At 41.9% G+C, this 15,384-nt stretch overlaps 1 protein-coding gene across 1 annotated transcript in view; it reads right to left on the reverse strand.

Moving 5' to 3' along the window:
- spata5 (spermatogenesis associated 5) overlaps window positions 1-15,057 on the reverse strand; it is a 159,977-nt gene extending 144,920 nt beyond the window's left edge. The window contains exons 1-10 of the mRNA XM_049585420.1: window positions 14,708-15,057; window positions 12,781-12,905; window positions 12,391-12,548; window positions 11,414-11,472; window positions 10,615-11,274; window positions 10,402-10,531; window positions 9,052-9,108; window positions 8,596-8,719; window positions 5,472-5,573; window positions 5,093-5,246 (exon numbers count right to left, since the gene is read on the reverse strand). Coding sequence (XP_049441377.1) covers window positions 5,093-5,246; window positions 5,472-5,573; window positions 8,596-8,719; window positions 9,052-9,108; window positions 10,402-10,531; window positions 10,615-11,274; window positions 11,414-11,472; window positions 12,391-12,548; window positions 12,781-12,905; window positions 14,708-14,882 — 1,744 coding nt within the window. The 5' untranslated portion in view covers window positions 14,883-15,057. The remainder of the gene's footprint in view (window positions 1-5,092; window positions 5,247-5,471; window positions 5,574-8,595; window positions 8,720-9,051; window positions 9,109-10,401; window positions 10,532-10,614; window positions 11,275-11,413; window positions 11,473-12,390; window positions 12,549-12,780; window positions 12,906-14,707) is intronic.
- Window positions 15,058-15,384: the final 327 nt, after the last annotated feature.

The raw sequence follows: 15,384 nt of genomic DNA on the forward strand, positions 1-15,384 counted from the left end.
TCTAATGAAACAATCTTCGGTTGAACTTCTCACAACTTAAAGAAATGCAACCTATGAGTTGCAAGGAAAATCAAAAAGATCAAGAAACAGTCATCTATAGATGCAAACAGCATCTGTACTAAGCGCTTTCATCTTTGCACCATTACACTTTTTTTGTTAAGAGATTTTGGGTAATTCATATTATTTGATATTTTTAATGTCATGTCAAAAAGGCAAGCTACATATTGAAGGAATAACCCAAATGCATGAGCAGAAGAGTTCAGAGACTTTAGAATCTATGAGATTCTTTCGGAGGCTTGTGGTGGACTGTACCAATATCTTGCTATGGCCACACCAGTCTGTAAAAATAATGGGCATAGCTACTGTGACGTCACCTATTGGTTTGTGGACTCCCATCTTGAAGCCTTGAGTTTGGCATTTCAGCAATCGCCATCTTGGTTTTTTGGAGTCAGAAGTGACCTTATGCTGCATTCAAATGGGCTTGTATTTACCGTGTTCACGAGAAGAGTCAATATGAACGCCCCCTTCTTATGGTATCCACAACCTCGTTAGTGAACTCTGAGATCTCAGAAAATTTCTACTTCTTTGTGCACTCAACTTCCCATGTCGTAAATATGAGCTCACGAGTTCCATTTGAATGCAGCAATATTTTGGCGAGAGGCTAGCGCCGTGGAGGAGCAAGGAGTGGATCTGACTGAGAGCCAAGGATACTATTGGTAGACAGCCTGTCACTCAAAGAGGCTCGCCCTTTATTATGGATAACTTTAAGCCCTGATAAAATGTAAACCAGCAAGTAATATAAAAATTCATCCCCCGTACAGTTGTCACGAAGGGGAAAATTACCTATAGGAGACCAAAACTGCTTACTAATGCTGTCAGGTTGGGCATTTAAAATGGGAGTTTATGGGGAGTGACTGGCTTCGGGAGCCACCCTCAAGTGGCCATTAAAGGAACTGCAGTTTTTGCATTTTTCAGCGCCAGAGGTTGCCACTTGGTCCACACATACACAGGAATTTTTTTATACATATTTTTTCCTATGGCCTTTCAAACTGCGTTTTAGGTCACTGAGAACGGATCTTTTATAAAACGCCTTCTAGGGTGAAGATTTTCAGAAACTACGTATTTATTTTTGACATGTAGACGGTGCAAACTGAGTTTCTCTTCTTTGTTTGAGATTCTCTTTAAACAACGCTTGTGTGGAAGAGATTTTTTTTGAGATAGAAGGAGCAAAAAGGCCCATTTTCAGAACTTCTGATATGTGTGGACAAATGTTGTTGTTATTTTTCATTTGGCACCCATCTGTGAGTCTTTACGGGAACAAATAGACATTTGATTAAAGGACAATGACCTCTGACCTTATTTCGGATTTTATCTTATCCGATTTTGCAGTTTCACAGCAAACAAACATGAATGTATTTTGACAGAAAACAGTACACACACACATGGTCATGCCTTAATACTGAGACCCACTCCTGCTTTTTCTCTCCAGGTTTAAAAATCCTACCTTTCATTAAAGGATCACAGTGTTCAACCTGGATTCCCTCGGTCAGTGCACATGATGTAAAGCGCAGATTTTCTTAATAATTTGTGTGCTCAGTGGAGGCTTAAAGGGGATTTGAGGTGACCCCGATGAAACAGACTTTAATAGGTCTGGTATGAGTGTGCATTACATTACATTCGAAACTGGCCGATCCGTGATCAACTGTAATTACGTGCTGATTATATAACACATCTGTCGTCAAGAAGTTGTTTCTGGGGCTCGGTACAACTCCGAGTGGACAAACAAAAACTTCCCGCATGACATCAAGATTTCCATCCATTCTTACGCACACGCAAACATGCTCACAAAGAAAAAAAATAACGCACACACAGAAACCCGAGCCACTTGGCCTTGCCATCCTTCCCTCTGCCTTTCTCCAGAGATGAAGAATTAGTTTAAAGACTCTCTGATCTATAAGCAGGTTGGTATTGTACTGAAGGCAGGATGTTAAACCCCCACCACAACGTGCTTCTTGTGTGTGCGTGCATCTAAAATCGAAACCATAAGTGTGTATGTGTGCATGCTTCTCTGCAGCTGTGCAAGGTGGGGATCTTGTGCGTGACCCGAGCCTGTTGCAGCCGTCGCAGTGCCACCCCCCCCATTTTTATTTTGCAGGAAGCAATGCGTCGGAGCGTACGTTCCCCCAGCAGCTCATTGTTACCTGCAGCAGCAGAAGGAAACAACTGCAGTTCCTACTTGATGTGTTTTTGTGCCTCTTTGTTCCTTTCAATGAAAGCAAAGAAGGAAAAAACAGATATCAACTTGTAGGTACATGTGTGTCTGCGTATGTGTGTGTGTGTGTGTGTGTGTGTGTGTGTGCTGTGGGGCTTTATGTGTCTGTTTATGTCAATTGAAACAATGTGTGGCAGTATGGGGCTTAGTGAGGGTGCATCCTTACCCATACCCCCCACACACACACACACAGGCAGTTAGGATCACACTGTCAAACCTAAATTTACAGCTTTTAATTTTTGCTCTACACCTAGCAGTGCGCCAACAATGGATCAAATGATTTAGTGTCCGTGAAAGGGGTCTCTTGTAGTTTTACAATCATCACCCGACTCTGCGGTTCTACGAAGCACATTAGGGTCTTATCTCATTCTTTTGGTTTTACTACCCACAACTTTAATGTTTTGGCTCACTCTCAAAGGTCAGGTCTAAAAACACACTATATACAAGAAAAATAACACGTTAAAACAGTTACCGCTGATTAATTACATTCCATGGTGCCTTTTGAACCGGTGCATCACTGAAGGCCACAGTGGCTATGTCACATGATGGAGGCAGACGAGACAACGCTGCTTGACTCCGTGAACAGAACATTTACATTTAAAAAAACAAAAGAACAACAGATGAAACTGTTGAGCATCATTCTCTGCAATTTCTGCAGTAAGGAATTTTCGTACTATTTGAGTATTTCAAGCCTGAAATATCACAAACACAAAGAATTTAGCAGCAAACCCAGAGGTCTGAGCTAGCATAGCCCCTGATGCGAACGCTAGCAGCCAGCCTCGTCAAGCCGCACTCGACCAGGTGTTCAGACGCCAACTGAGTAAGTCTACCTGTGACCGACTAATTTACTCCCTGCAAAATGGATTGCATAGGGCTGCAAACCAGTTTGGGTGGTAGAGGACAAGTGGAGAATTATGTACAAAATCCAACAGCTTTACGACACATCTGCCAAAACAGCAAAATTTGAAAGATATGATTAATTTAGATTAATCGAATTAATCGAATCGAATTAATAGAATCACAGAGCATGTAATTAATTACACTAATTTTTTAAATCGCTTGACAGCCCTCAAATGAACGCCAAAGGCTATGGTAAGTACAGCTAAGATAGTTGGCTGAATAGCAAAGACTCATTCATTATCTGTAACTGCTTATCCTCATGGGGGTCGTGGGCAGTACATCTTGGACAGGTCGCCAGACTGACAAAGACAGACAACCATTCGCGCTCACATTCACACCTATAAACAATTTAAGGTGACCAACTTACCTAACCTGCATGTCTTTTCAACTGTGTGAGGAACCTGGAGAAACCCACACAGGGATAAATCTGCAAACTCGACACCAAACCCGCCAACCCCAAAACAGGTCAATCTCAGACTGCCTACTAATTTGCTGGATATATATTTATCATTTTATATTTCAATTTATATAACCAACTTCAAGGGAACCTTAGACAGCATTACATGTGGATTTCAGAAGATCTGACACCCAACTCTGAAGCCTTTATAGCTGTATTTATATTCTGTTTCACCTCAGTTTGTATTTTATTAGCACTTTATTTCCAGATTGAATGAGCCGACAGAAAGAAGCAAAGCATTAAAGCATTAAATGCATTCTGAATCTGTTAGTTCTGCTGCGGCGTACTTGTGAGGGCCTGTGTTTGTTTAGTGATTTGGGTTTGGAGTCTGTGGGGGAAGCGAGCAGAGTCGAATGGGGTTGGGGAGGTTGTTGTCTCCCTCTGGGGCGCGAGGAGGTTTCTCAGAAAACACTGCCAGTCACGTCTGGCCCTTTGTGGACAGTAAATCACGCTCTTCGCCGGAGTGCTTCCGCACAGCAGCCCTCAGCTCCCTCCTCAGCTGGAAATGCAATATGCCACGTACCCCAGGCGCTGAGACCACCCAGGAGGCATATGGGGTCACACACACAGAAAAACAAATGTGCATGTGCTCGTACAATCCCACACACCCCCACAATCAAGCACATTCAGATACACACATACTGTATATAAGCCAGTATGCATGTCCTCAGGATGTGAGGTGGATTGGTTTGTGGCATCGGGGGTGAGGGGGCAAAGGAATTTCACAACAAGTGGTGGTTTCAGTGGTTTCTCTCACTGGGATCTGAATACCACAGAAGCTCACAACTTCCTCTTTGGCAAATATCAAAGGATGGTTGACCCTCTGTGTTCAAAGAGGCTCCAGCAGTGTCAGACACTCCAAGAAAACATCTCAAAAATCTGTTAAAAACTAATTTAGGAAGGAATAAGTCACCAGGAGTCGTGGTTTTGGGCAAAGCAGAGGCGGAGTCAAATGTACCTAAAGCTCAATAACAAACTGTTGTTCGTATGCTATTTGTTCGTTGGTTGGGTGCCTGAGCCCACGAGGCAAACCAAACTGCTAAAAGATGGTGAGCATTTTTTGGCCAGCTGGCATGTGCGACTTTGTTTTGGTTTCCCAAATTATATTGGTTTCAGGAAGAGGAAATCAATGCAAGGAACAGCACAACTGCTTTGACAGTAAGCGTGGATGTTCTTGGTTTCAGTGGCAGTTTTATGATATGGATTTATAACGTTGTCGCAATCTATAGCTGCATTTCTGGGAACAATATTTAGCTGCCTTCTGGGACATTTTGTACATCATGTGGCTCAGAGGAGAGGGAGGAAAAAAAAGCACTGCAGACCACATTCAGACTGTCAGGAGCACATGGCTGCCAAACCATTCTGGATGCCATCAGGTGGCTACGAGTAGGGAACATGTTTTGTTTTTTTTAAATTCCAAAGCATTTCGCTCTCTACGTGACTGTAGGACAGTGTTCACTTGCCTGCTTCTTTGCAAACAGCTGCGAGGTCTGCTCCCACGTATCCATGAGCGGCGTCGGCCAGCTGCGTCACCTCCTCGGTGTTGGCGCTGCACGGTACGCGACTCAGCTGCTTCTGCAAAATATCTGCACGCTCCGCAGCACCAGGAACTCCCACCTGGCGTCATAAAATCAAAAAATAAAAAGTGCAGAACAGAAACTTTCATTTACACTCAAAGTAATTGTGCTAGAGCCCTAGAAGGAACCTTGAGGAACCCCAAACCATAAATGGATGGAGTACTACAATGATTGATTGATTTTTAATGATCCTACACACAGCAATTATCCACATAGCACATAACTATTTAACAACCTGCTTCCACTACATTGTGGCAGTACGCACCTCCAGCTCCTTGTCAAAGCGTCCTGGTCGACGCAGGGCGGGGTCGAGGGCATGGGGCCGGTTTGTGGCTCCCAGGACCAACAGCTGACCTGAGTGACCCTCCTGGAAGGGGCAGGAAAAACAGCAGAGATCAGTCTTGACCTAGTAATCATGGTTTAATGTCATGTCATAATATTTTCCTTGAACCAAAGTCAGTATTTAGTGGATTACCTTGTGAGGCATCAAAATGACTTTGAAAAGACATTTAGCCAAATAATGTTTTTGTCCAAATATGGTTTTAAAAAAATCAAAACGGTGACGACTAAAATATGTCACCTCACAGCAAAGGGGGTTATTGGTTTGAACCCGGGGTGGGGGAGCCCTTCTGTGCAGAGTTTAAATGTTCTCCCCGTGTCAGCGTGGGTTTCCTCCAGGTACTCCAGCTTCCTCCCACAGTCCAAAGACATGCAGGTTAATTGGTGACTCTAAATTGTCCGTAGGTGTGAATGTGAGTGTGAATGGTTGTCTGTCTCTATGTGTCAGCCCTGTGATAGTCTGGTGACCTGTCCAGGGTGTACCCTGCCTCTCGCCCAATGTCAGCTGGGACTCCAGCCCCCGGTAACCCCTAACAGGATAAGCAATTACGGAAAATGCATTAATTAATCAATGATTGAATGAATGCTACATTGTGAACGACAATTCTGTGTTGACATCTGCAGGACGAGAGCTAGTTAATGCTAGCTGTTAGCGGAACTATCGGCTGACAGAGGTTGAACTGATTTACTGATTTTGAGGTTTTGACAGCAATATAAAACAGATATTAGAAAGGGAATTATGATATATCATATATAGTAAAAAGACTTTTAAAGCACTTAAAAAAAGATGTTTTTCATGTGAAGCACAGTTATATTCAAGGTCGTTTCATAAATGTGCATGATTAAATTTGCGCTCCTTCAAAGAACGATTTTAAAACAGTTCATTTATTTTTTATAATAAAGATTTCTCTGTTTCCCTGGCACAAAAGGGGGAATAAATAACAACAAAAAACATCAGTGTCAGCCATCGGCCATATTGTAATTCTAAACATCCGCATCAGCCTAAAATTTCACAGTCAGTGCATCCCTAAAAATAACAGATGGAGGACAAGGAATGGTACATTTCAAAGTATCACTGCCAAATCTGTCATGTTGGTGAAGATATGCACCCAGAATTACATGCAAATTGTTGCTCTGAGTTATCAATATCAACTTTCTGGGAGCTAAGTAAAACAGCCCTGTGTTTGACTTCATGACCACGCATTTGTGACTCTTCTGTGGTTTTAATAAGCAAAACCTCAGAGAATATTTGACCCTGTCTGATGCAAAACTTGTGTCTCTCCTGTCTTTCTCAGGGTGGTCTGCCTGCAAGATGAGAATACTTTTTTTTCTCCCCCACCTTTCAATACCACCAGGATAATTGAAACACAAATAAATTACAGTGCAGGCAAGAATGCTGAGGAGCAGAACTGCTTTCTCCACATTCCACAAACCAATCTGCGCTGATGACCTCGGATCATCTGGACTGGAAAACAGGCAGGAACGGGGAGCCGGCAGGGCGTAGGTGTATCTGTGTTATATCACTGATCCAAATGAAGGCTCGTTTCTGCCTGGGCTCATGGAGATGTACTTTACTGATAAAGTTATGCCAAATTGGCAGGTCATGGCAACCTTAGGTGATCTGTTTCCCAGGCTCCCGTTGGGCGTGTGTGTGGGGGGGAATCATCTTTTTTCTCATCAGGCACTCACAGAGCGCTCAGAGGACAAACAACGCCCCAGAGACACAACCCACAGTGTCTGAAGGGCGTCCAGCATGCAGAGATGGTTTCTGCATGACAATCTGCATTTGCAATGAGGACATTTCCTGACAGAGCCACGTTCTGCTGCAGAGAGCCATATTCTGAAGTCATGTGTGTGCTGAACAGGCGCTGATCAGTGTAAAGCAGCCCTTAGAGATATTGATGGTTGATAGAATAAAGAGAAGACAGTCCATTTCATGCTGCAAGCTCTGGCCAAGCAATAAAAAGGACACACAGAGAGAAGCAGCTATCATCACCCGGTGTATAACTGACCGGAGCAGATACAATCATCTGAATAATCAACAGTGGTTTTCAAACTTTTCAGAACACCTCAGAAAAATTTGTCTCTCAGGTGCCACCACTATAGCAGGCCGAGCAAAGCACCCCAGATGTCCCTCTCCACAGCAACACTTTCCAGCTCCTCCTGGGGGACCTCAAGGCATTCCCAGGCCAGATGAGATATGTAATCCCTCCAGGGTGTTCTGGATCTGCCCCTGGGACTCCTACCAGTAGGACACCTCTAATGGGAGGCACCTCTAATGGTTGATCAGATGCTCAACCTCAACTGATCCCCTTCGACACAAAAGAGCAGCGGCTCTACTCCGAGCTCCCTCCGGATGTCCGAGCTCCTCACCCTATCTCTAAGGCTGAGCCCAGACACCCTTCTCAGGAAACTCATTTCGGCCACTTCTATCCGCGACCTCATTCTTTTGGTCATTACTCGGAGCTCATGACCACAGATGACAGTTTCCAGTGTTTGTAAAACCATTAATTGGACCTCCGTTCACTATCTTGCCATCACAGTTTAGCTCATCATAACTAAACATGGACGTATGCGTACGCTACATTCATGTATGTGATAACATCAATATATTTGAACAGCAAAAATGGCAAAAACATTTTCAGCAGTTCTGGTGTCCCAAATGTGAATATTGATTCTGCACAGTGATATGATTGGCGGGTGTATTTCAGTAAAAAGAGAATAGTTCCTACATGAAACTGCTCACAACAAGGTCTGTGGATTATCATGAGTTACAGGGTCATGATTTCTGGAAAGAGACATTGCTGTTGAGCACTTAGAGCCTCAAAAGAGTGCCATCTAATGCCATTATACTCAAGAGAAGGCACTTATTTCTGTGGCCGATATCTTCAGCACTCTGCAACTCACACTAAAACAATCTTGTTTGATAAATAGCACTAACGGTAAGAGGAAAAATATGTATTTTTGATTTTGGGGTGAACTGTCCCTTTAACCTAAGACTCATCACCTGTTAGGACACATTATGGTTGAAGGATAAGGAGGATACTCACTGAACCAATTCCATCCATCAGAGTCAGGAGAGAAGCAACGACTCGCTTCTCCACCTCATTCTGCGCTCCCTCTCGCTTTGGACACAAAGCATCCAGCTCATCGATAAAGATTATCGCAGGTTGTCTGTAAATCAAGAGAAAATGTTACACACTAACACTAGACATGATGTTTACAAAATTTTGGATTTTAAGCAGCGGAAAAAATGTCAGTAGTACTGTTTTATTAAATGTTTTTGATGTTTGATTTTAGATGGTACACACATTAATCTTTTTCTTATGATTGCTTTTCTAAATTACATGTATTACAAATGACAAAATACAAAATAAACACAAGACAGGGGCCAACAAAAAGAAAACACTTAGTGTTTTGCATATACAGAAAACACTAAGACAGTGGCGATGATGGTAATTTAAGGGCACAGTCAGCTACATTAACTACAGTTTACTGAAGTTTACCTCTGAGAAGCTTCTGTAAATATCTGCCTCAGCCTCGCTTCTGTTTCACCATAGAATCTGCAGAGACACAAAACAACATACGTCATGAATGAAGAAGATGAAACAGTATGAAAAAAGCATTATAACAGTACTGCTGAAATGTGCTGAAAAGGTACCGATGCACACACTGAAATAATTTCATTAAATTTTCAGTTTCAGGTGTGCTAATGAAAACTACAAATAAGCACCACTATGCATTTTTTGTTTGTATAAATATTAAAATAATGACATTGCCAATACCTTATGTAAGCATATGACACCATATGAAATGTGTGAAACCTGAGAAATCAGCTTGATTTCTTTAAGATACATGGGAAGGAGGCAGCGAGCAACACAAGAAGAAATGACCCAAAAAACTAGCAAGAAATTAGCAAAAAGACAAAAATAAAACAAAAAAATAATTTTAAAAAAGAAAGAAAGAAAAGTTAAAAACAAACTAACAAGGAAATGACCTGGAAAGAGTGCTTGAATATTATAATAATTCTATAAACTAATTATAAAATGTAAAAATATTACAAATACTAAAAAAATAGATTTAGAATATTAAAAAAAACAAAACATAAAAAACTATGATAATAATAATAATAATAATAATAATAATAATAATAAAAATAATATAATTTTCCCTTGCTTTTAAAAATATTTTTTGACATTCATTTTTCTTCTATTTGCAATTTGTGGGACATTTTCTAACAAAGTTGCTCACTGCCTTTTCCCCCATGTTTCTGAAAGCAATCGCACCAGTTTGCTCAAAGGTTCAAAGGTTTAAATACTTGTGAAGGTGTCAGAAAGCAGCACAAAAAAAGTGTTGTCGCTCTAAGTTTCAAAGGGTTAACATAAAGACAGCCTGTGTTTAAAATGCTTGCTGCAGTGTGTGTGTGTGTCACTGTGGATGAGGACAAGGGACCAGTAGCATCACTGGGTTTGCCTGCTGCACGCCCACTCTGTAAACAAGGGAACAGCAAAACAAACCCACGCTGCACGCTGCGCCTGCATCTGGGAGACTTCTGTTAACTCTAGCTGACACTGAACAGTATTTACTGTGAGCTTTTCAAAGCACGGTATCAAACACAGTCTTAACGATAATTCAAATTTGAAACAGCACTACTAACCGTCTGAAAATTCCCTGTGGTGTACCATAAAACCAATAAGCATTTTATCCCTTCTCATTAAGTAAATTAAACTGCTACGATTTAATTATGACTTCAGATCACGTGCAGAGTTATAATTCTGTTGTCCACACATAATAAAATCCTCCTTAAATATTACACTGGGACAGGAGAGTGATGTTTGTGAGCAATATGACCGTACTTGCTCATGATCTCTGGGCCGTTGATCACCGTCATGTGAGCTCCAACCTCATTGGCTATAGCTCGTCCAATCATAGTTTTTCCTGTGCCGGGGGGACCGTACAGTAGCACTCCTCGGGGAGGTGGAATACCTGCACAGAAAACAGCTTGCAGTTAGAGTTAGTTTTAGAGTCTAATGTATGCACGTGGAACGACACTGTGCTGTCTGACGCACCATAGCTGGAGAACAACTCGGGGTGTTTCAGAGGAAGCTCAATGGTTTCTCTGATGACGTCCAACTGGCTGTTGAGCCCGCCAATCATGCTGTATGTGACCTTTGACCTTGCAGCTTCTGCATCTGGATCCTGCTGCCCTGTTCTGCATCTGAAACTGACTTTAGTGGAGCAGGAAAGGCAGTAGAAGGTGTCAGTACTAAGAGCACCACCAGGGGGAGCTGTGGGGATTTTCTCTGCCTGCTCTGAGCTCAGTGAGCCCTCCATACTGACGGCATCCTCCGCTGACCCTGCAGGAGGATTCTGGGAGCTGCAGGATGGGGTGCAAGGAGCAGAGGGTGAGGAGAGAGAAGGGAGGAGGGTTGGCCGGCATGGGGTGCTGGCTGCAGGCCCCAGCGTGTCTCCAGGCGTGCTTGGTGCCCCGTCAGCGCTGTTGTCATCCACAGTGAGCAAACTGAGCTGCAGGGACAGGTCGGCTGACGTGGAGTCCAGCACGGAGTTCATCACGGAGGACTCCTCCGGGTCAGGGCCAAGTCCTGAGGGAGGTGCCAGTCTGTGGAGGGTGACGCCATCCTCCCCTCTTATGGTCTCGACCCGGAGACTGCACGAGCGGCCAAAGTAGGTCAGGGAGATGGTATTTCCTGGCAAAATGATGTTCCCAACTGGCACAAGACAGAAAAACCAGAAGAGTTATTCCAGTCTGGACTCAAACTGAACAAGAACAGCAATTTAAAACCAGGACACAGTTTTCTGCTTTTCCCAAATGGGGTAAATGTGTATGGATGATGAAAACTGACTTACCCAGAGACCTCAGGAAGAAGTTCTTGAACTCATCCGTCTCCAGTGTGTCATCTTTTGACCTGAATGAAAGTTAAATGCGTATGAGAATTAACCAGAATGAAACATATTAAAATCTTTTTACAAGAGCAGCTTCACAAAACATTAAAATATGAAGAAGATAATCAAAGTTCGCCGAACATCACATTATAATGTCATAACGTAATATAAAAACAGATTTGTGTAGAAATGATAATTACAAATTGATACATTCAAGCAAGCTGAATCAGTGACATCTTTTAAATCACTTCTTAAAACTTATCTGTTCAAATAAGCTTTTTATTAACTTTATTATATTGTTTATTCAATATATGTCTTATCTTGTGTTGTCACTGGTTATTGTATTCTTTTATTTTTGTATTATTTTAATTGTTTGAGTTGAGATATCTAAGTACAATCTACAGCTGCTTCAGTGATGATATTCTATCTTTTTTTTTTTTAATTTTTTATTGTTCTTTGTATTTCTTGAAGTTGCCTCATTTTATTTGATTGAATTCCACATTGTCTTTGTAACTTGGTTTTGAAAAACGCCCTATAAATAAAGTTTATCTATTTATTCATAATTTATAATGTGGATAAATAAAATCTACACACTTGATAGTTTGGCATTTGAACTGCAGTTGCAAACAGACACCAGCAGATGGCAGTCCTTACCTGAGAAATAACATGAAGGTGCGATATACACTCTAAAGGCTTTGTCAGAGGTATAACATCACTGCTCATACTCCTGTACATTATTACAATGACTTTATCACATATGATTCAATCAGCTATTTGTATATGTATTTTAAAATATCAGCTGCAGATGTTTATGACCAACATTTAAACAGAAAAGTTGTTTTTCATTTTGGTAATAGTGCAGTTTTATGACATTCCTATGCAAAGTGTCACAGTGAAATATGTGACATAAGCATATTTAATGAGAGCCAGATGTACTTTACCTGTTGGAGAGAACCACCTCCTCAGCCTGAAGCACAGGACCTGTCAGCGGGTGCAGTGTCACCTCGTCTCCTGACTTCACTCTGAGGTTGTTCTGAGCACATTTCTGAAGACCGACTTTTCCACCTGGAAAGGAGGCAACAGGCCAACCTAAACACACCTGGAAGACAGAGGACATAAATAGACGAATGATTATTAAAAAAGTGTCAGAGCTGAAAAATTATCAGAGGAAGGAAGGTGGGATCCTGAAAACACAAACCATCCATCAACTAAAGGTTTAAGGACTGGAACAAAGAGCAACATTACGTATTCAACATGTCAGTGGGGTTTTACAGTACAACTGTTTGAAATTATCTCGCATAGAAACTGATGAAGAGACGAGAAGACAGCACCTCTTGTTGTCCTGAGGGACTCGTCAGTAGGACTGGTCTCCCGATGCAAACGCTGGCTGACTTCATTGAATTGAGGCTCAGTTGGACTAAAGTCGATCGGCAGCTTTTGGGTGTTTTGTCGTCAGCTGGGAGGAAAATTAGGAAAAATATCACGTGAAATAAAAGTAAAGAAGCATTTGCTGTAACTGTTCTCAGGTATCAAAAGGTGTAAGTATTTATTCTGAAGAACGCTACTGTTAATTTATCACTTTGTGAACATGTTAAAATGATTTTAACGTAGCTCGTCCAGATCGTACTTAGTCTAACTACTTCATACACTCCTGTGTAGGTGATACTATAGCAGTGTACTGTTTTTTTTTTCTTTTCAAAAATTAAAATGTCTGAAAACACACTTTAAAATAAACTGCAAGAACTTATCCTTGTGAAAATAGAGTTTCCTTCCTCACTAACATGTAAAGCAAATACAGGGGAAGACTGCAGTGTTATGCTAAAACAGTCCTCTGTAGTAGGGGCCCCTGCTCCGTCTCTCTTTCAGCTAAGGGGCCCTTGGACTGAAAAATGTTGGAGTATGGTTTTGCATGCTGTGATCATTCCTCCTGTCTATACTGGCCATGAAGAGATCCCTTCCTAATGTGCTTCAGCGTAATGGTGATTGGGGGACAAAATCCACACAGTCCTCTTTCAGTGCAAGATTCTAAAGTGCAGCTGAAGTTTATTTGAGGCTTCAGCCGTCTGAATTAGACAAATCAAGCTGATATCTTCCAAACTTAGTCTTCTTGGTATAAAATGTCCTCTTTGTGTTTCTTCTGACAGAGTTTCTTGCATATATAAAATAAAACAAAGAGGGACTTTCATCTTAAAAACACTGTAACTTTGAAAAGATGTCCACGAGTCATTGCTCACTAAATATATACACTGCTCAAAAAATTAAGAGGAACACTTAAATCACACATCAGATCTTGATGAACAAATTATTCAAGTTGAAAATCTTTACTGATGTACACTGTATAATTTGTTCATAACAAAATGATGGACCAATGGAGGACCTGCCAATTCTGCTGTTCTCTGGCAAATGATGGAGCTGCACGGTGCTGGGCTGTGAGCACAGGTCCCACTAGAGCACATGGGGCCCTCATGCCACCCTCATGGAGCCTGTTTCTGACAGCGTGGTCAGAAACATGCACACCAGTAGCCTGCTGGAGGTCATTTTGTAGGGCTGTGGCAGTGCTCCTCCTGTTCCTCCTCACACAAAGGAGCAGATACTGGCCCTGCTGCTGGGTTGATGCCCTTCTACGGCCCTGTCCAGCTCTCCTCGTGTAACAGCCGGTCTCCTGGTATCTCCTCTATGCTCTTGAGATTGTGCTGGGCGACACAGCAAACCTTCTTTTGATGTGCCATCCTGGAGGAGCTGGACTACCTGTGCAATCTACCAGTAGTGATAAGAACACTAGCAGAGGACCAAACTAGGAAGGAGAAGGAGAGAGAAAAAGTTGCCTTGCTTTTGCCTCTCCATTGCATCTCTTGTCACTTTCATTTGCACCAAAGCAGCTTGTGCTTCCTAAATGGACAGATTGATATCCCTGAAGTTTACCTGACTTGGTGTTAGACTGTGATCTTTTTGAGCAGTGTAGATGAATACCCTCAAATATTCTCACAGCTGAGAGCCACTTCCACCTCAGTCCGTTTTTAAATCCAATGCGAGTGCAGAGATATAACTGTAAATCATGAGCCTCTATAGTTGCCCACAGACGGCATGAGTTGTACAGTTAGAGGAGCATCTCAGCGTCCAGCAGCATCACTGAGTTCAACAGGGACCAAGGCGGATCCGCCATCTTCACACTGCAGACTGCTTCATTTGCTGAACGTATTCACACACTAACACTGTCAAAGCATGTTAAACGTTTAGGTTCATGCAGATAAGTCTCACCTTTCTCAATGAAATCGATGACAGTGAATGAGTTGCTGTTCAGACTTCTGCAGCTTCCTCCTTCGTGGCCAGATGCTTGCAGGTTGGAGGAGTCACTGGAGCCCTCTTTTAATAAAACCGAACTATCCCCTTCACTCCCTTTTTTGGATTTGCTTTTATTTTTCTTTGAAGACATTTTAATAGCGAAAATCTCCCCCACGTGAACGTGCAAACATGTGTAAACACGGAGCGGTGTTGTAAACTTCCTGGTTTAACTTTAGCCCCGCCTCCTTTTACCGTAAAGCCTCGAAAAGCTCTGAATTAAATTTTACAGCAGGTGATATTCTCTTTGTATTGTTTGCATTGTAAACATTTGATGACAAAAATATGACTAACAATTGAAAAAACTTTGGTTTTAACTGAGAAAATTTACTATGAGAGCCTGGAACTAATTTGACCTCGAAAATAAGTTGTGCAAAATTCCATAGAAAAATCAGATAATTTAGGGTTTCTTTGTTACCAGCAAGTAAAAACACGTATCTTAAAAGGTTTAAAGGAATATAAAACATTATTCGGGTGTAGTCTAAAATTCGGCATACATATTATACGCCAAGAGGTGTTTTAACAGTGTTAAACGCTTACTTTTGATTTATTGTTAGCTGCTTTACGCCAGATGCCACCTTGAAGACAGGGCGTTA

This window comes from Epinephelus fuscoguttatus, linkage group LG9 (genome assembly GCF_011397635.1).
Source record: "Epinephelus fuscoguttatus linkage group LG9, E.fuscoguttatus.final_Chr_v1".
NCBI lineage: Eukaryota > Metazoa > Chordata > Actinopteri > Perciformes > Serranidae > Epinephelus > Epinephelus fuscoguttatus.